Genomic DNA, 19,652 nt, shown 5'->3' with positions numbered 1-19,652 from the left:
TACACCCGCTCAGTCTGCACCATTTTCTCTCCTCCCAGACCCAGAGCTAGTAACACACTGTTTTACACCATGTTCCGCTGTTTCCTTGACAACAGGGTCCAGGGCAGGAGCACCATCAATAACACGTACACTGACGCACCTACACACAAGACACACCTCTATGAAACATAGCACAACATGGTGGTAGGTCAACCATAATCATGTAAAGCACGAATCAAAGAGCAGGATTGTAATTGGTGGCCGGCGCCACCAGACTGATACTGCATACTTCCCCCTTCGTCACGTCACAACGCACAGATGGAGGACACAGCGCCGGCTGCCGCCACAGTGCATCTCTCATACACTTGTGGATTCATGGATCCAGGCCTTCTTTAGAGCCACTGCGGAAACTGAACCCCTTCTCTTCACAAGCGGCGACAGCTACTAACACTTACGGCCCGTCCACTGGACACAAATAAAGCCCAAATAACCCTCCTGGTGGAGATTCGCCAACAGACACACTTTTTAGTCCTGCACTGGAAACCAGCCCTTTAAAAAAGCATTTACTTACTGTCATCAAGTCATCGGCTGGATGTTCCATGTATTTGAATTTGCTTACTGGAAGCGGCTGTGTCTATTTGAGAAGATTTGTCTCAGATAGCTGGACCACAAGGTTAATATACGGGCTAGTAAGCCATCCGACCCTCCTGTGGAAATCAGCGCTGCATCGTCTCCCTGAGATCAACAACGCAACTGGGTCAGAGGAATCACCAGTTAGGCTACTGTGTCGTTCAAACCCCAGTATCATCAGATGACTCCTGGAATTTCAAACAGGGAATCATCAAGCCTTACAGACGCCAACCTGCACACATGGACACGCGCACACACACACACAGATCCCGAGGCTCAGTCCTCACTCCTCACATACCTCATCCTGTCTCTGTATCTGATCCTGCCGCACAATCACTTCTTGTGTTGGGAACCTGGAGTCGCCGTGGGCTACCGGGCTTACAGCAGAAACCTCTGTGTTGCAAATCGTAATTATGGTTCTGACTATTTATTGTGATGTTTGCGCTTGTGTGCGGTACACGCACTAAAACCTCATAGCTTGTTCAACATCTTTTTAAATAGGGAGCCAATTTGTTTCACTTATTTCCATGACTGATAAAACCTATTTTTCTCACAGCTTTCTCTTGTCCCTCATATAGGTAAGCAACATGCTTAGAACATCAAATGGCAACGGAGTTAAAGAATTGTATTCTGAGACACATGGTATCGAGACCTAAGTATCTTCATAATACTGTGACGTGACTGGCAATTCTCAGCCGTCATCGTATGATACCTCTTAACTACCCGCTAAAAAAAGCCTAACAGGCCGGTATTTTAACAGTTGCCTGCACTTTTAAGGACTGAGGGGCACCAAAGTTTATTAGAATTAATTGAAAATACATGTCGCTATGGAGTCACCAAGCTGAGCTAACACATTCTGCAAAAGAGAGAGGCAAATAGAGAGTGAGAGAGGGAGAGAGAGAGAGAGAGAGAGAGAGAGAGAGAGAGAGAACATTGTGCAGTTGGGCTAAACAGAGTGCTGCCTGGGAGATTTCCACTCCTCTTTGCATCAGCTCTTTGGTCTAACCTCTGAGATATTCACTCCATTATTTAGTCCTACATTCTGTCATCCATTTCCACGCAATAGACAGTAACAGGTGGGCCATGGTTTTTCTCAGAAATATTAAGAAACACCCTGTCCACTCTGAGCCTGCCTGGCTAGGGTTGGGGCCCAGACAGACCCTACAGTGGGGAGAACAAGTATTTGATACACTGCCGATTTAGCAGGTTTTCCCATTTACAAAGCATGTAGAAGTCTGTAATTACTATCATAGGTACTCTTCAACTGTGAGTGATGGAATCGAAAACAAAAATCCAGAAAATCACAATGTATGATTTTTAAGTAATTAATTTGCATTTTATTGCATGACATAAGTATTTGATACATCAGAAAAGCAGAACTTAATAATTGGTACAGAAACCTTTGTTTGCAATTACAGAGATCATATGTTTCCTGTAGTTCTTGACCAGGTTTGCACACACTGCAGCAGGGATGGCCAACTCCTCCATACAGACCTTCTCCAGATCCTTCAGGTTTCGGGGCTGTCGCTGGGCAATATGGACTTTCAGCTCCCTCCAAAGATTTTCTATTGGGTTCAGGTCTGGAGATTGGCTAGGCCACTCCAGGACCTTGAGATGCTTCTTACGGAGCCACTCTTTAGTTGCCCTGGCTATGTGTTTCGGGTCGTTGTCATGCTGGAAGACCCAGCCACGACCCATCTTAAATGCTCTGACTGAGGGAAGGAGGTTGTTGGCCAAGATCTCATATACATGGCCCCATCCATCCTCCCCTCAATACAGTACAGTCGTCCTGTCCCCTTTGCAGAAAAGCATCCCAAAATAATTATGTTTCCACCTCCATGCTTCATGGTTGGGATGGTGTTTTTGGGGTTATACTCATCCTTCTTCTTCCTCCAAACACGGCTAGTGGAGTTTAGACCAAAAAGCTCTAATTTTGTCACATCAGACCCCATGATGCTTTGTAAGTAGGAAAACCGGCAAAATCGGCAGTGTATCAAATACTTGTTCTCCCCACTGTATCTCCCTGCCCCTAGTGATCCCAAGCCAATCAGCGAAGGTACCCCATCATTGTGTTGTAACGAAATAATCTATCTTCCTTTTAAAGTGGCAAAAAATATCATCCTCTATATCCACATCGCTGAAATAAAACCACAATAACTGCATATTTTAACTAATGCTTCAACATAGCATTGTCTAGCGATAAAACTAGTTTTAAGCACTTGGCAAATTGGTGTATTACAAGTCAATGAGCTTCCAACAATGCAAACCACATCACAAACCTAGATTCTTGTGTAGCCTAATCAGCTGAGATGTTGATCATTTAGAAAATCTATGGAAAAAGTGTTTTTTATTGTAATCCAAATGTTTTAGAGCCTTTAGTGCTATTGTGCATTAAAGCAGATTCTATGAAAGGTTTCCACGTTTTCCATAAAACATGGAAGAAAATTAAGTTTTGTTTAGTTATTTACTGCTTTGCCTATTTTATATCCAAATGATGGGGGGGGGTATTCATTTTTATTTTATTTTATTGTTTGGGGAAATAAAATGTTTTACGCTCATTGTCCATTTTCCCACAGCGCACTGTGCTTACCCTTACCATTATAGATGTCCCAGAGCAAAACAAAAACTATTTGCTTTTTCCAGAGACTCAACTGAATATAGAACATATTTTTTGTATTTCTCAACATTTTAGAGGAATTTATTTGTAAGAACACCTGATGAGGATGATTTCCCACTGGCTACTTAGCTTAGCTTTTGTTTGATAGCATGGCTTTTTGGAATGTTAGAGCAAAACTAAACACATTCTCATGTTCAAAAGACTCTTGATTCAAACTGAGCTCCAACCAATTGGTTATGGTGATTGTCTGTGTGACAAGAAAACCGTCACTGATGACTGCAGATGGATTTGATTATTTCTAAGGCTCTGTGTTACTAAGTGGAAAATGGCAATGGACAGTGTGTTCTCGTAGCCCTTTAGACTGATGCATACCGGGCCTTTGTCTCAAATCCGGTTTGATATTAACAGACGTTTTAGTGATCCCTGTCTCGTAAGGGCACCCCATCTCTGCAAAAAGACAGCAAATTATGCATTCTGGTATGTTTTTAACCTAATGGCTAATATCGCCTGGTTTACCAGACAAATGGCGCTGCTAGCAGAAATATAATGGAATCAAGCAACACATAACAACTTAATTCGCCTACGAGATGATAAGACTTGTTTTGGTTAAAACAGTAGTAGTTCATTACTAGTACTGCACATCCTAATTGTATTTCAAAGCACAACACAGGTGCCATTCTGAAGAAACAATTCACTAAAAATGACATTCACAACCAAAACAAAATACACAGTCACCAGTTGATTCAAACATCCTTGTCAGGAAATTGCTCTTGTAACAGTGCGCAACACTTAGGGAACAAATGTTAGGAGAGCTTAAGTTTACCAACCTTCTCCAGCTTTTCAAAGTGCTCACGAAGGAATTTCATAGGACGTTCGGGCTTGGCAATGCAGAGGTTGACAATGCACTCTTTGAGGATCTGCTGGATGTTGTGCTTCTGCACGAAAACTTCACAGCCCTTCAGACTCTCATCTTCTTCCAGATTAGTGGAGGAGGTGGCCATCTTCTTTATCTTGTTTATCTGCAGAACATGTGAGTGAGGGGCAGAGAAGATTGGGGGAGAAGAAAAGAGGAGTGAGAAGGGGATAGATTAAAAGAAGAGAGGAACAGGGGAGAGAGAGAAGGAATATGGGAGCGGACATAAGACAAAAATATTAGGATTTGGATGAAGAGAAAGAGGGAGAAGAAAAGGAGTAGAGAAGATGGAAAAGGAAGAGAGGGACGGGGAAAAAGAACAAAGGAGAGGGAAAGAGGGCTTCTCAGAATGTGGAGAAACATCTGAAGCTGGTTGTTTGTGTCCCTGTCTCTTCGAAGGACCACAACAAAAGAGTTACTGTCAGCATGTTCATTTGATGTGATAGATGAAGACCTTAATATGTGGATATGAGATGCTGATGCAGTGATATGTGCAGCCAAACCCTCAGAGCAATAACTTTACTTAGGTTACACATTTCATAAACAGTACCTGTGGCAGGTGGGAATCACAATTACAATGTAATAGACAATGCAGTCTACCCAGTACATACTTTTTAGTGTCTATTATGCTGTGTTGTTGTTACCTTAACATGCACACCTATGCAAATAGCTAGTGCACTACACCGTATTAGAAAGGAACACTGCCTCACTGTCAAAGGATGCATTCTGAAATGATCAACTGTCAAAGTTTCTGAGAAGAAACATGTAGCATGCAGATATAGAATAGAGATAATAAGCAAAGCCTCAACACATTCGCTTCCGCTATCTTCATTAGAAGGAAACATCATGGTTGATTTGTGAGCTAACGTTAGCCACTGAAGCTTAAAATACAGCAAGCTAGCAAGCTAGATAGGCTAGTAACTTAGCTAGCTACCATATTCCTAATAATCTAAAATATTTCCCTTAAAGCCTACTTTAAGACAGCTTATACTTTGAACAATTTAAAAACTGTATGCTACGTGATATAATTTGCTGTGAAAATCAAACGTAATCTAACTATCATTAGAGCACCTGTTTACGTGTTCTGGGCACGAGCCTATCTTTAATTTCTCACAGTCAGGAGAGAAGAATCCCATCACAACCATATCAAAACAAGCCCGTTTAAATGTACTGATATATACGCAAACAGGCTGAGGTTTAAACAGATAACATCTTCGTCGTCGCATTTGGCTTCTTACCGTTATTTCCTGAGGATGCTCAGATCAGGTCCCAGGTTAACGGATGTTGTTTGCAAGGTAAGGCTACTCTAGCTAGGAGGATGCTCTGCTGCAACTGCTGCTGCTTCTCTGTTGGTGCTTTCCCTGAATTGCGCTCTGCGACGGTCCCAATGACGTCAATCTGTCACTTTTTATTCAACCGCAAAGCTGCTCTCGACCGCTCTGAAGTCCTTTTATTAATTTGCCATGTTTGAATAAATATGTTAGCATTCCATTCCATACATTTTCAATACACTTGTTTTATAAGAACAGAGCAGGTGTTATTTTTTTCACACCAATACTGAGAAACGTTTTTATCAGCTCTCAAGACCCTGAGGTTCTGACATTTAGTGAAAATGTCATAAGTCAGATTTGATCATAATTACGTTAATTTGTTAAGTTTCCACAGACTAGGAAATGAAAATGATGTTGACATATTTTAGAATAATTAGCGCAAACAAATGTGAATGTTTTCGTTATTTTACGAAAACATTTACATTTTACTGAGAACAAATTCAATAAAAACATTATCAATTATACGTGTAAGATAATGTTTTATGCTTACGGAGTCATGAAAGAACACCCCAAGCAGCGCGTAAATGGAACAATAGCTATTAATTATAACGTTTTGTAATTTTAGTGATCTATCAAATGTAATAATGATCATTAATAAATTGCCTTGCAAATTAATTTAGACACCCCCCCAACCAAATACCTCATATTGCTGAATTACCAATGGTACACATTTCGTTACTTGATATTTTTTAAAACACTGAAAAAACACTGAAACTCAACAGCCCCCTTTCGCTGTAATAGCAGAGTAAGTCGTTTGGGTTATGTACCATGGCCCTCCTGGCAGATTTTCTCCAGGTTGGCTGGACAACGCTTGTAGTCAGCAATTTTCATTATGAGACTTATAACACTGAAACGACATATTCTTCTCAGCTCTATTTGCTTTGGTAACCGTTATAGGAATAAGGCATCTAGGTGTGTAGTACATGTCCAATACAAGGCTATGCTGTGTCCTGACTATGCGTGGTGTCGTGACTAATTACTAAGAACTGCTCTTGCCGTAGCTGGCTATTGTTAAACAAGAGTATCATAGGCTATGCCAAACCCCTCATGCTTTATTGATTATTTATGAGACAGATGTGTGTCATCATGTCAATATTCAAAATATAGTCTTCGTATGCCAAATGTTTTCAAAATATAATTATGTTTTCGCCAAGTCGTTGAAGAGCAGCCAATATATGTTGTGAATTGTAATAAAGTTTTTACGGTTTGAATCAGAGCTATCGTAAAACAAGGTATGTTAGTCGCAAAGCTGTTGGTTGCCATAGCAACAGTGAAAGTGGCAACAAAGATGGCGGCGAAAGACGAGCGTGCTGCTTCTGAAGTTTTGAGAGCACTTGCTCGACATCTCAACTGCCTCAACGAAGACAGCAAAACTACAAGAAAAAGAGCCCTTGAAGCAATTAAAAGAGAGACTATCGATAAAGGTCTTTCTAGCGGCGTGTTGCAGGAGATTTTCACTTGTCTGCTAAAGGCGCTACTGAAATGCCTGTCAGATCCCATGGAAAGATGCAGGGAGACTGCCATACACATGCTCGGAGACTTCATTCGGTGTGTTCCTCAACCGGAGGATTCGTTGCCTTATCTCATGCCCGCTTTGACACAGCGGCTCGGCGGTAAAGAGATCCTGGAACCAGCGGAGGAACTTAGACTATCCATGGTGGAGGTGCTTACTCTCACGGTGGAAGTGTGTGGTAGGCACCTAGCTCCCTACCTCGATGATATGATGAAGATATTGCAGAGAACAATCGTGGATCCTTTCCCAGACGTCAAAAGGGAGAGCTGCAAATGCACAGTTAATTTTGCAAAAAGGGTGCCAGGTAATTTGGATATATGTACTCAATAACGTTACGCTTGTAAACCCGCAAGGTAATCTAGTTAGCGTTAGCTTTGTAGCCAACTAACGTTTGTGTGTTAAGGTTGTCATGGTAGCACACTGTGGTGCCCTGTCTAAATAAACGGACACCTGATGAAGCTTTCAGAGAAATGTTTTTATCGGTTCTTCCAAGCAATTTTGTGACTAACGTTTAAACACTCAACCACGATGTACGTTGAAATACTTCCATTCTATATTGTGCCATATAGAATTATGGTATTTCTGAGTTCATGTGCAATGTTGAATATATTAAGGATTAGGGATGAGAACTTACCAAGGAGTGGTAGCTTCTAATACTGTGGGATGGTATCACCTTGGCGGAAATGTTTATCACTCTCTCCCCAGAACATTTCCACATGCAGGCAGAGAGCTTGGTCAAGCCCCTGATGCAGACCATCTCCCACCAGCACTCCCGTGTGCGCGTCTCCACCATCGAGGCCACTGGAGCAGTGATCCAGTACGGCGCAGGGAAGAACGTGGACGAGGTGCTTTCTCACTTGGCTCAGAGGCTGTTTGACGACTCGCCACAGGTTAGATTTGGGTCATTCCATTTAAATTCAGCAAGTCATAAACTAATTTCTGTAGTTAGAAACAGGACCAGCAGTATGTCTTCAACATTGTATAATTAATTGCTTTGATCTCTTAGAAATTAAGCAAATAAATGTCACCCAATGAATTAATAGGATCACAGCATTCCGGCGATTCCCGGGGCCCTAACATAGGGCTATGTAAATTGGCACTGTGATGCCTGGTGGAAATGGGTGGGTGGCCAGACGGTGGTTGCCCATCCTGATTTATTATGGCCATACTCAGGAAATCACAAATTTAGGAGGGGAAAAAAATTGCTTCTCAGATTAAGTACTGGAAAACCTTGAAACTATTACCTCTCAGTATAGTCCTTGGAAATAATTGGAACAGCTGTCCTGTTCCAGTGTACGTCGGAAATAATTTTATTACTGTACAGTGAGATGTAAAAGCTGGTTCCTGGCTGTGTCTGGGATTTGACAGATGCTTCGCCAGCTGTGCTGTGCTTGTTGAAGCAAAACCGCATAGGGACAACACAATCTAATCTCTACTTCAGCTTGTCTTCCCATTGCAAAAGCTCACTTTTCTTTCACTTTTTTCATTTTTATTTAGAAAAAAGTGATAGAAAGTCTCTTTTTAGTGCAGTTGTTTTGTTCACTAAAACTATCGTAGTAGAGACTTCGACTTTGAGTACGCGTGATAAGCTAACCTGCCACACATCCACAGACCAGGCGAAATTTTCGAACATAATATTTGAAAGAAGACTGTTGAATGAGAGTACATTTCAATTCACCTGATAGAACCCAGAGCACAGGCCAGAGGTATAGGCTTCGCTGTCTTACCTAACTGCCATAGAAGAATAACAGCATAGCTTCATTGAAAACATTTGAACATGCTGGTGTGACTTCAAAACATATGGAAATGATTATGAAAAGATAAGTCTATCTAGAGTTTTGTTGTCTTTCTCGTAATGTAAACAAGCCCTAAAACTGGTGTTAAGTGCATTTTATCTAATTAGATCTACCATGTCCCGGGTTGTTTTACATAAGAAATTAGCCTTTTTTGTTTGACATCAACAAGTTTAGCTTTAATGTTTGGACATTTAATGTCTAATCACTTATGTAAGAACAGGATGAGTGTTTGTAAGAAAGGATGAGTATGTGCAAAGTTAATTGAAAACTGAACAATGGTTCTATGTTATTCTGCCCCAATGACATGCAGGTCATTATGGTATTATTCCTGCCAAATTACAAATTGCATATCACCTTTTATGTCCGTTAACAATAACTGAGTGGGTCCTGGGTGGGTCTTGATTAAATACACATCCTGACTAGTGATGGGTCATTTGCCAGTAACAAGCTCTTTTTGTGTGACTTCTTTCGGTGAATGTCTGGCACTGAATCAAAACGGTGAACGATCTGTTCATTCTGCTCCCTAATCTACATAGGGCCTGGTAATTGTTTTTACCTGAGATAAAGATTACCAGCTAAACTATTCACTATTTGACAATCTGACCATTACCTCAGAACTGATTTATGTTATATTGGCTGTCAAAACCCTCTGGCTGTCAGAAACCTTTTTTGTGCCTGTCTTCCTGATTTGAGAAATTAAGAAATCGAAGTATAATAAAGGCTTCTATTACACCATGAGTCACCACAGTAACATTGAAGAAGTGCTCTGGCTGAACCAACATGGCGCCCGTTGCGTTGCTGGTCTGTCCTGCAGGTGAGAAAAGCTGTGACTACAGTGGTGGGGCAGTGGCTCCTCCATCTGCCAGACAGATACTCCTACTTCCACAAGCTCCTCCCCCTCCTGATAAGCAGCCTAAGCGACGACATCCCCGAGATCAGGTACACGCTGGGCCCACCCGGGCCTTTCATTTTGAATGTTGTCCTTCCATTATGACGGCCCTGTTCCCGGGGTGCTGGATGCGCATTACAGTTGGTCTTGTTTCTGTTTCTCTCTCTCTCCCATTCAGTCAAGTAGCCACTGACCTGTGGAGACAGACGGGCGCTCTCTGGGAGCAGGAGAACGAGGACGACCTGAAGGACAAGATGGATTTCCTCCTGACCCTGCCTGGCCTCTACCCTGCTGGGGGTGAGTAAAATCCGTCCCTTCCGCCAGAGAGAGAGATGGGGAGAGGTGCAACTCAGCCAACTTAGTTGGCGATGAGAAAGACAGAGTGACTGTCTCATGCAGTGCATTATCTTGATGGAAACGATGAGTATGAAAGTTAATCAGTGATACAGACTGAACCACACCGTAATCTCTGGAACTTTATCTGTGTTACTCTGCCACACCCCTTTCAATTCCCGATCCATGTTTTCTCTCTTCGCATCAGCATTTTCCTCCTAAAAGTAGGTCAGATGCAGCATTGGGTTCAGACACCTTAATGCTGGTCTACTGAGGGCATGATGTATCTGGCGATGATTTATGTGAGGGAGAGAGCTGGAGGGGCTGGGAAGGGATTTTTCTGCTAATGCTTACTGCAGTACATCGAGGCTCACACCTCCTTTTGTGTCAACAGCAGAGCTTGTCTTACATTTGAGACTCGATCTAGTGGAACGACGCATCAAGGCAGTTCAAAGCCACACTGACTGACCTCATTTTAAAAGGATGTCAAAGCAGGTTAACGCCTGAGCGTTAGAAGGACAAACTCTGTCCGTGTCGGTGCAATGTTTCACCATCTACAGCAGGGAGTCCTTCAGCTAAACCCGCCACACACGCCGATATCTGTGTGTGTGCGTCACAGATTATATGATCAAATAAGGATCAGGCCCTGACCCCATGGTCTCCTACTGCTGTCACTTATCTGCCACTGAGCAGGGAGACTTGGAAAAACATTCGAATTCGCCCACGTTTCATTTTACTTGGACTGAGCTGAAAATAAAACGACGACGACGCAGGAGCTACGACCGTGAAGTGACTGGTTCTATTCCCGGAGCGCTCTCCATCACAGCGCGATTCCCAGCCTCCGTTTCATTATGGCCTCATGTGGTCCGTATGGGCCTGCAGGTTATGTGTTCTGTAATTAAACCTGCTCCTGTGACACAGCGCTTGACTAACAGCCGGTCGCTGTCCACACCCTGCCCTGGAACATCCTCATTACTAAGACTAATGTCTGGATGTGGATTGAAGACCATCCTTGCCTTCAGAAGTTCAACGTTTAAGAAATGATCTTACATGAGTAATGAGAACCCTGAGGGAGCCCGGGGGGGGCCCCCCCGTGCACGCGCGCGAACACACACGCAACCAGGAAAGGCCACGCTAGGGGCAACTCTCAGCCTGCATTGCCTCCCTTATTAACAGCCCCTGTCAGCTGCAGCACTGGCCTGAGGAATGAGGACGGCCTCCATCTCTCCACGTCCCCGCTGGGTTCAGGAAGGACAGCTGAAGTCCGCCGTTGGTCTTTCTGTCTGTCCTGCCTTTAACTTTCCAATGCACCAAGCAGGCTGCACCCTTTTTGGCTTTTTCCTGTTGACCTGATTTCTGTTTGCGCAGACTACAGTGGGAACACGCTTTGTTTCCCTGACGGTCACCCTGGCCCACAACGTATTAGCCTGCTCCCACAACCACGAGACGGCGTGGAGGCAGTAACCGATCTAGTGGCCAGGTCATAATCTATGGGGTGGATGGTGTCTGTGTCTGTCTGTCTCTCTGTGTCTGTCTGTCTCTCTGTGTCTGTCTGTCTCTCTGTGTCTGTCTGTCTCTCTGTGTCTGTCTGTCTCTCTGTGTCTGTCTGTCTCTCTGTGTCTGTCTGTCTGCGTGTGTCTGTCTGTCTGCGTGTGTCTGTGTCTGTCTGCGTGTGTCTGTCTGTCTGCGTGTGTCTGTCTGCGTGTGTCTGTCTGTCTGCGTGTGTCTGTCTGTTTGCGTGTGTCTGTCTGTCTGCGTGTGTCTGTCTGTCTGCGTGTGTCTGTCTGCGTGTGTCTGTCTGCGTGTGTCTGTCTGCGTGTGTCTGTCTGTTTGCGTGTGTCTGTCTGCGTGTGTCTGTCTGCGTGTGTCTGTCTTTTTCTGTGTGTCTGTGTGTGTATCTGTAACTGCATCTCAATCTGGCTTCGTAAAATCTCAACGGGATCAACTGTACAGTATTCATTAAGGGCAAATCGTCCAGCTGGCTCTCACCTGGAAGATGAACCATAAATGAACGGTGGGGAAGCTGGGTCATGTCTTACTCCCCGAAATGTCTGCCCAGGTCATGGATAGTGATCAACTTAATGGTGACAACCCCGTTAAAGGTGGCGGTTAGCCACAGGTTTGTTGAAGGGACTAAGTCTCATAGGACTGGTAGGTTTCCCTTGTAAAGAAGGCGTGGCTTTCCAGCCGTCTGTTCGGGCCTCACGACGGACAACTCTGTAGTGTTGCTTGTTCTTTCGGGTTTCAGGCCGGGTGTCTTTAAAAGCACTTTGTGACAACTGCTGATGTGACCAGGGTTTCTGAAACCCATTTTACTGATGGATCGAGCAACTGAGAGTTTTCTCATCGGAAACATCGGCACATCCTTTTCCTGTTTTGTCTGTTCCCGTCCGTTCGGTGCCAAATGATCGGACCCGTGGGTTGCGCGGCGTAGGCATGGGTCATTCTAATCACCACTGATGGAGATGGCACGGAGTGTGCCTCTCTCTGGCAGTCGTAAATCCAACCCCCCCCCGTCCTGTCTGAGAAGGTCAGTATCAGACAACGGAGGGACGACCCCGGACGGGGCTGGTCTGGTCCTGCCTGTCTAATTTATCACCCCCCCTCTCATTAGCAGCCTTGAAAAGAGACGGCGCGGCAGGGAGGAAGGGAGGGTGTGAGGACGGCTATCTGCTGGAGAATGTGCACCACTTGCTCCAACAAGTCCCCCCGAGAGGAAACTCAATCGTAAAACAACAAAAAAAAGTACATGTCTGGAAAACAGGATTAGTGTAGAATAGGACCACGAGGACAGTGAGAAACCCCCCCCCAAAGAATGCTGCCTACGGGAAAGTCATTTACTGTTTTCGTAATATTTTTTTAATTATTATTTTTTTTTTAGCAAAATGCTGCGTCAACCTTCGTCATAAGTTGGCCTGAGACCCCGTCGCTAAAGCAGTTGCGCAGTTAGAAATCAAATGCCGTTACGACATTACTCGTCTACCTCGGGCGTGTAGATATAGGCTGAAAATGTAAAGAAACGCGACTGGTCCGTCGGTGTGATTAGCTTTCTTTAATAGACACCGGCGTTCTCAAGGCCTTTCTAACCTCAGAACCCCCCCCCACCTCCCCTGTCCTTTCACCCCCCAGTGGAGCGTCCCGGCCTGGGCTGCAGGGAGCTGGTGGTGAGGAACCTCTCCAAGCTGTTGCCGGCGCTGGCCCGCGACGTGGCGGACTGGGTGGTGGGCACGCGGGTCAAGACGGCCCAGCTCCTGTACGCCCTGCTGCTGCATGCCGAGGACCACTGTACCCAGCACCTTCAGCTGCTGCTCTCCATGCTGTACCGCGCCTGCGCCGACCCCGAGAGGGACGTGGTCGCCAACGTGAGTTGGGCTTCCCGGAAAGCCTTTTAGGCCCCGGACTGTATTCCTTTGAGCCTGAGCTATGTAGCCATCCTCTGCTTTATAGTGGCACCGGCCTCTGTGGTAGTAGCAATTAGTACTCTGCATTTTTCTGTAGCTACATTTAGCCTTAATTTGTTATTTTTACCGGATTGGTTCTTTTGTCAAGCAGCAGTAGACAAGTTGAACCGGCTTCATCTGGGCCAGTTATTTAAATAATTGACAACACACACAGCCTTTTTTCCATTCTTTTGTCCTTCGTTGTCATCCCCGTGTGCTATTTTAATTGACAAACGATTTCCCCCCAGAAACAGATGTTTTCAAGTGCCGTGGCTATTGGCTTGATCTGGATGGTCCTATCGTGTGGAGAGGACACACCTGCTGGCTTTACAATAGGCTGTGGTGAAAAGCACTAGCAGGGCTGTATTTGGCCTATAGATCTTCTGGCTCTGAGGCGGTTTGACTGGGTTCACCATGAGGACTTGAGATGCACCTGTCCCCAGAGGAAGTCCAGGAGGCCTCCTCTGATCCGCTGGCCGATCTTGAATTATTACTCACTTCCTCATCTCTTATCTTGATTATCATTATTATTTTTTGCTCTCTGATCGTCTTTTTCATTCTCTTTTCTCTCCGTTCTCTGTCTCACAGTACTCGTTGCTTTTCCCAATCAAACCAGGGTGTTTTATTGGCATGGGGCGCATTCAGTAATACCGCCAAAGAATGCCATAAACCAGTGTGCTATGTCTCTCCCGCGGCAGTGTCTGAGGTCTGCCAAGCTGCTGGGGACTTTCGTCAGCCCCGAGGTCTTCCTCAAGTTGCTCCTGGCCCACGTGGATGCTCCCTCGTCGTCATCCTCCCCCCACACCCCGGTCATGGTGCTGGGCGCCGTGCTGTCCGGCTGCTCCCGGGACCTGCTCAGACCACACCTCCAGGACATCGCCGGTGTGCTGGTCCAGCCAGATGTCTGCCAGGAGTACCAGCAGGTGAGCGTACTGCCCGCGGTGTGGAGTAGGAGGTGTTAGTAGAGTAGCAGACACCAGTGGTCAGGGTCATCCGGCCAGATGGTCATGGTTAGGGTTAATGCACCTAAACTGATCCTTGATCTGGTTAGGGGTTAATGGACAGGTCTGTTATCTTGGTTTGAGTCTTGTTCCCGGTCTGCGGAAGTTGGACGGAGACAGACGTGAATCTTAACCATTTCTGAGGCTCTTAGTCCCTAATACAGCTAATATTATCATGTTTTATCCCTTTATTACGCTACAACATGAAGTTTTGAGATAAAATGCATTATGTATATCAGGAATGTTCTAGTAGCTTTTCTAGGGATTACTGGACTGTGAGTTCAGGGGGTTTGCCATTGTTTAACACACAGAATACAGACTCCTGACACCCAGCAGGACATGTTGTTTTCCCAAATCGTCCATTTAATTTCAGAGTTTATCTATGGAAAAAAACATTGGACTTGACACGCAACTGCTAGTGTCCTCTCGTAACTTCCAGTGCCAGCCGACCCCAACATAATATTTTTTTTAGACCAGAGAGCAGCTCTTTGCTCTCGCTTCCTCTTCTTTCCTCTTGTCCCACATTTAGCTTCCCTTTGAAATCAAAATAACATTGCTATTTACACACAAACTCACACACACAACACACACACTATCTGTCTCTCACACTGCTGGCTACAGCAAATCACCCGTACCCATGACCCCCCAGTGGGACCTGGAAGAATTTCCTCTGGACGGGATAATAATAATAAAAGCCCCTAATTTCTCCTGACCCCTGCATGTCTGGTCTGACCCCGAACCCCCCCTTCCGTTTTAGAAAAGACTTGTTTTTTTAATAGCCAGTCTTCAACACTCCCAGTGTGGAGCGAAACAGAGCCCAATCCCCCTTCAAAGCCCTGAGATTCCAACGTTTCAAAGAGGGACCGTGTCAGGCTCCCAGTGACAGATAGACAGGGGGGGGGGCCCTCCACCTCACCACTCAAGCGGGGGTCAGGCCGGAGCGCGGTCTACGCAGATGGAGACAGACCTTCTGGTCCCTGATCCATCTGGCTCAATAGCATCAGCAGTCTCAGTGGGTACTGAAAGGAAGCTCCTGCCTGGCTGGTTTGCTGTGCAGACACCAACACACCTGCAGCAGTCATTCAAAACAAGCAGTCCTAGACACGCAGTCCAAGCAGGCCACCGTTGGGCCCTATATAAAACAGAAGAACAGGGAGGAGCACCTGCTTTCCTGTGGAAACACACACACACACACACACACACACACACACACACACACACTGACATGAAGTTCAGAGAGAGACAGTCAACACACACAGTTTGAAGTTGAGCCAGTAGCCATAGTGATCACGCTGCTGAGGCTGTTTATAATATGAGCGTGGGTCTTCTGGACCTGGGGAAAACATCACGGGCCCATTGGGAAGAGATACAGAAGACCCCACCTACATGGCAGACGCTCACGCTGCGCCTCGAAAGTAAATGTCAGAAGATGAAAACAACCTTGGCATTTTTGATCGTCCGGACTTTAGAGACTCCTGTGGAATAACGGAGAGAGGTTTGTCTTGGACAAAAAAAAGCCTTCGCAAAAGCCCTAAAGAATCGAGGCATAAATAATCTTCAAAGCGGCGCCACTGAGCATGCTGTTCTGCGGAGAGAGGGAGGGAGGTTTGGAAACTGATATAGTGCTGGGGCTCTTAACCTCTCGGTCTTCTACGGGCCGGGTCCGGTGTTGTTTTTCTTCCAGGGAAACACCCGATGCACCGGACCAAAATAAACACCAGAATGATGAAGGGGGATCCAGTTGGTCATACAGACCCAGCCTGTAGCTATAGGACCCGACGTAAATGAACCACACACACGATTAACCCTGTGGACACCGGGTTGTTGTTTATCAATCACCGCGGCCCTCCGAGAAGCTGCATTCGGCTGACCCCGCGCACGCACACACCACTCGGCTCACACTACAGCCAAAGGCTGTTTTCACGCGTGGCCACGGAGGCCGAGGGAATGGCACATTCAGAGCTAAATCTAACAGCGTGAGAGCTGGGGGGGGGGGGGGCTCAGGTGGGGGGAAGAATATTTACAACCCCATAGTTAACAGACAGGACATGGCTCAGCGAGGCGCGGTTAAAGTGCCGGCCCACAGCGGCAGAGGGAGGGGGGTGATGGGGGGGGGGGGGGGCACTTATGTCATCCCGTCGGCTCTGTAGATGTCAGGCGGAGACTCGGGAGCGTCTCATCGGCCCGACGTGGCGACATCGCCGTCTGCCAGGTCCCTGTCACTCCGAGGGACACACACGCGCGGCGACAGGCTCCCTCTGCCCTGTGTCCCGGCGGCCGCCGACCTGCGTGTGCAGGACCATAGAACCAGGTGGAGCTCAAGCAACAATAAGCCTCTGTTTCCACCCTCCTTCAGCCCCTTTCCCCTGCCCTGCCACCGGCTGTTAGGGTGGGTGTGGAACATCTCCTTGATTGGCTTCCCTAGTAATATCGTAGCTGAGAGAAAGCTTGAGGGCGTGGGTATCCTCAGTCCACACACACACACAATGTGAGAGAGCACGTTCACACTCAGCAAGGGGGGAGTGAAGTGAGGAAGGGCGTTGGGGGAGGGGGTCTGACTCATAAGCCCTGGGAAAGGTGAGGGGGAAGCCCAGGGATGTCCTGGCCGGACAGGGTGCCGTGGATTGGAGAGGTTTCCCCTTGACACTTACATTTCTGGAACAATCACTTTCTTTTAGAAGTTGAGTCACCATCGGGCTTCCTCATAGGACATACCGTTCAGACACACAACAAGCCTTTTCCAACCCCCCCCCAGGTCAGCGTGTCTGTATGACTAACTCTCCTGGCTCGCTGAACTGTATTTGCCTCGTATCTCCTCCAGCCCTGTCAGGGACCTTGGGCTTATTTACAAGACACATATTCTGAGACTTATCGAAGAACACTCCAGACACTAGATTATCTTGCGTAAACTCAGGAGATGGCGATCGCTCGAGACACCGGCTTTCCTCGGTAGTGTACGCCACATTTTCAGTAGAACATGCCGCAGTGAATTCCGTGAACGCCACAGAAATGATTATGCAAACGAACATAAGTCCATCTAGCGTTTTACTGTCTTTGTAAACTAAATAAGCCCCTACATGGTGGTCTCCAACTTCTGTATTTTCCTTTTTAACGGAAGAGGCCTGCTTCTTTGTGGCTTTAAACCACAGTGTGTTAACGCTTCTCCCAGTGTCCGCTAAGAGCACTGGACATCTGTGTTGTCCTTATGGAGAACTGAGGCGAGAGGTATGTGTGCACATCACTGTTAACACACACACACACACACACTCTCTGTCCCTAACACACCACCTCTCTGTAGGCCTGAGCAAACACCTGGAGGTGGCCTCCCTCATCTCTCCCTCTCCCCCCTAATGACAGGCCACAGGAAAACAGGAAACAAGGCCGTGTTCCCAGTGATGGCATGGAAATTGGCCTGAGTGGAGGGCCTTTGTCTAAACATGAGCTCACCCTATGGAGGGAGAGATGGAAGGGAGGGAGGGGGGAGACGGGGACAGGGAGGAACAGAGCCCAGGAAGAAGGAGTGACAGATCAAAGGAAGACATGAAAGAATATGCACTGTCATTTATTGGACTGATGGGACACCAATGAGATGTTGATGAGGGCCAGGTCTGGTCAGCTGTGGGTTGTTGATGGGGAGTGGATGGAGATGGGAGGCTATGTGTTGAGGGGAGAGGCCAGGTTGGAAGGAGCATGAACAAGGGGGATGGATGAAAGTCGGGTGGGTCTTTTATCTTCTCTTTTTTACTGTGTATCAATGATGGAAAACACTAACACACGTTTATTTGATTCATATCCAACTCTCTGAGTCAGTGTTAGAAACACCTTTGGCGGCAACGTCTGGGAATCTCCTTGGGTAAGCCTCTACATGCTCTGCCCACCTGGATTGTGCAATTCCATTATTCTTTCCAAATGTTTTCATGGGGCTCATGGCCAGAGAGCAGTGTTCAAGTCTTGCCATAGATTTACAGTCAAAACCTCAACAATTGCCCATTCTGCTGCATTCACTGTAATCTTGGTTACCAATTCCAGTGTAGATTTGGCTTTGTGTTGAAGGTTACTTGTCTTAAAGGTACATTCCTCTGCTGGTGTCTGGTGTCAAGGGTTTCCTCTAGGCTTTTCGCCTGGGCTAATCTGCATGCCATATTTGCTAATATCAAGCATACCCATACCATTACAGGCACCATCATGCTGTACAATAATAAGCGACTTACTTGCGAATGTGTTGCTTTAGATTTGTTTCAAACCCTTTGCGTTTAAGCCAGAAATGATATTGCTGTTACATGTTGTTTTTTCTGCCACTTGTGCCCCAGGTGTGAATGCATAACTGTGTGAGGTACTGTATTGGCCCACAAGCGATTATGTCTGTCTGTCTGTCTCTCTGGACAGACGGTGTATCTGGAGCAGCTGCTGTCCTGTGTGGATGTCCTGTTGTCTCTGTGTGAGGAGGACTGTGGCTCCATCAGTCTACAGCTCCTCCAGGTGCTGATCACTGTCCACAGCCTCTCTACTGAGCCACAGCTCACTGACCAGGTAACACACACACACAAACACTGTTCAAGTAAGAAACACTAATGAGGTACAGTCATGTAAAAGTAAGTACACCCCCTGGAAATAATAATAATTTTTTTGGACATATGGATATGTAATTTTCACTTCAGTAGTTAAAGGTAAACTAATTGAGTGAAAGATTATACTTTGCAATCATTTGTTCATCAAAAATCTACAGAAATGCAATTTCATAGTGTGGAAAAAGTAATTAAACCTCGGCTTCAGTAGCTGGTCCTGTCCCCTTTGGCTGAAATATCGGTTGCTTGCATCAACTGGGAGGAATCTTTGCCCACTCTCAGAACTTTTCAACCCTGTCATGTTCGAGGGCATTCCGGCATGCACAGCCCGCTTCAAGTCCCACCACATCATTTCGATTGGATTGAGATCTGGGATTTGACTCGGGTCATTCCATATCCCTCAACTTCTTTGTTTTGAGACATTCTGTTGTAGCTTTCTTGTTTGTTTTGGATCATTATCCTTTTGCAAGATCCATGTTGGGTTTAGCCTCATTAAAGACTGGCCTTACATTCTCCTCAGATATTCTCTACTACAATATGGAATTCATGGTTGACTCATTGATGGCACGTGGGCAAGGCCCTGAAGTAGCAAAACATCCCCAAACCAATAGGCCAAGCTTGTGCAGTCTCTTTCTGACAGTTGAT

At 46.0% G+C, this 19,652-nt stretch overlaps 2 protein-coding genes across 2 annotated transcripts in view; one reads left to right on the top strand and one right to left on the bottom strand.

Moving 5' to 3' along the window:
* The window catches only part of prkar1b (protein kinase, cAMP-dependent, regulatory, type I, beta), a 97,516-nt gene extending 91,956 nt beyond the window's left edge, over positions 1-5,560 (bottom strand). The window contains exons 1-2 of the mRNA XM_010889451.4: positions 5,378-5,560; positions 4,054-4,245 (exon numbers count right to left, since the gene is read on the bottom strand). Of these exons, the coding sequence (XP_010887753.1) occupies positions 4,054-4,227 (174 nt within the window). The 5' untranslated portion in view covers positions 4,228-4,245; positions 5,378-5,560. The remainder of the gene's footprint in view (positions 1-4,053; positions 4,246-5,377) is intronic.
* A 1,171-nt stretch (positions 5,561-6,731) lies between these two features.
* Positions 6,732-19,652, top strand: part of LOC105021650 (dynein assembly factor 5, axonemal) — a 35,666-nt gene continuing 22,745 nt past the window's right edge. The window contains exons 1-7 of the mRNA XM_010889450.3: positions 6,732-7,287; positions 7,689-7,873; positions 9,594-9,718; positions 9,847-9,965; positions 13,131-13,363; positions 14,140-14,364; positions 18,829-18,972. Of these exons, the coding sequence (XP_010887752.2) occupies positions 6,759-7,287; positions 7,689-7,873; positions 9,594-9,718; positions 9,847-9,965; positions 13,131-13,363; positions 14,140-14,364; positions 18,829-18,972 (1,560 nt within the window). The 5' untranslated portion in view covers positions 6,732-6,758. The remainder of the gene's footprint in view (positions 7,288-7,688; positions 7,874-9,593; positions 9,719-9,846; positions 9,966-13,130; positions 13,364-14,139; positions 14,365-18,828; positions 18,973-19,652) is intronic.

The sequence above is a fragment of the Esox lucius genome, chromosome 11 (assembly GCF_011004845.1).
Source record: "Esox lucius isolate fEsoLuc1 chromosome 11, fEsoLuc1.pri, whole genome shotgun sequence".
Taxonomy (NCBI): Eukaryota; Metazoa; Chordata; class Actinopteri; order Esociformes; family Esocidae; genus Esox; species Esox lucius.
This window is presented reverse-complemented; position numbering and strand designations above follow the sequence as displayed.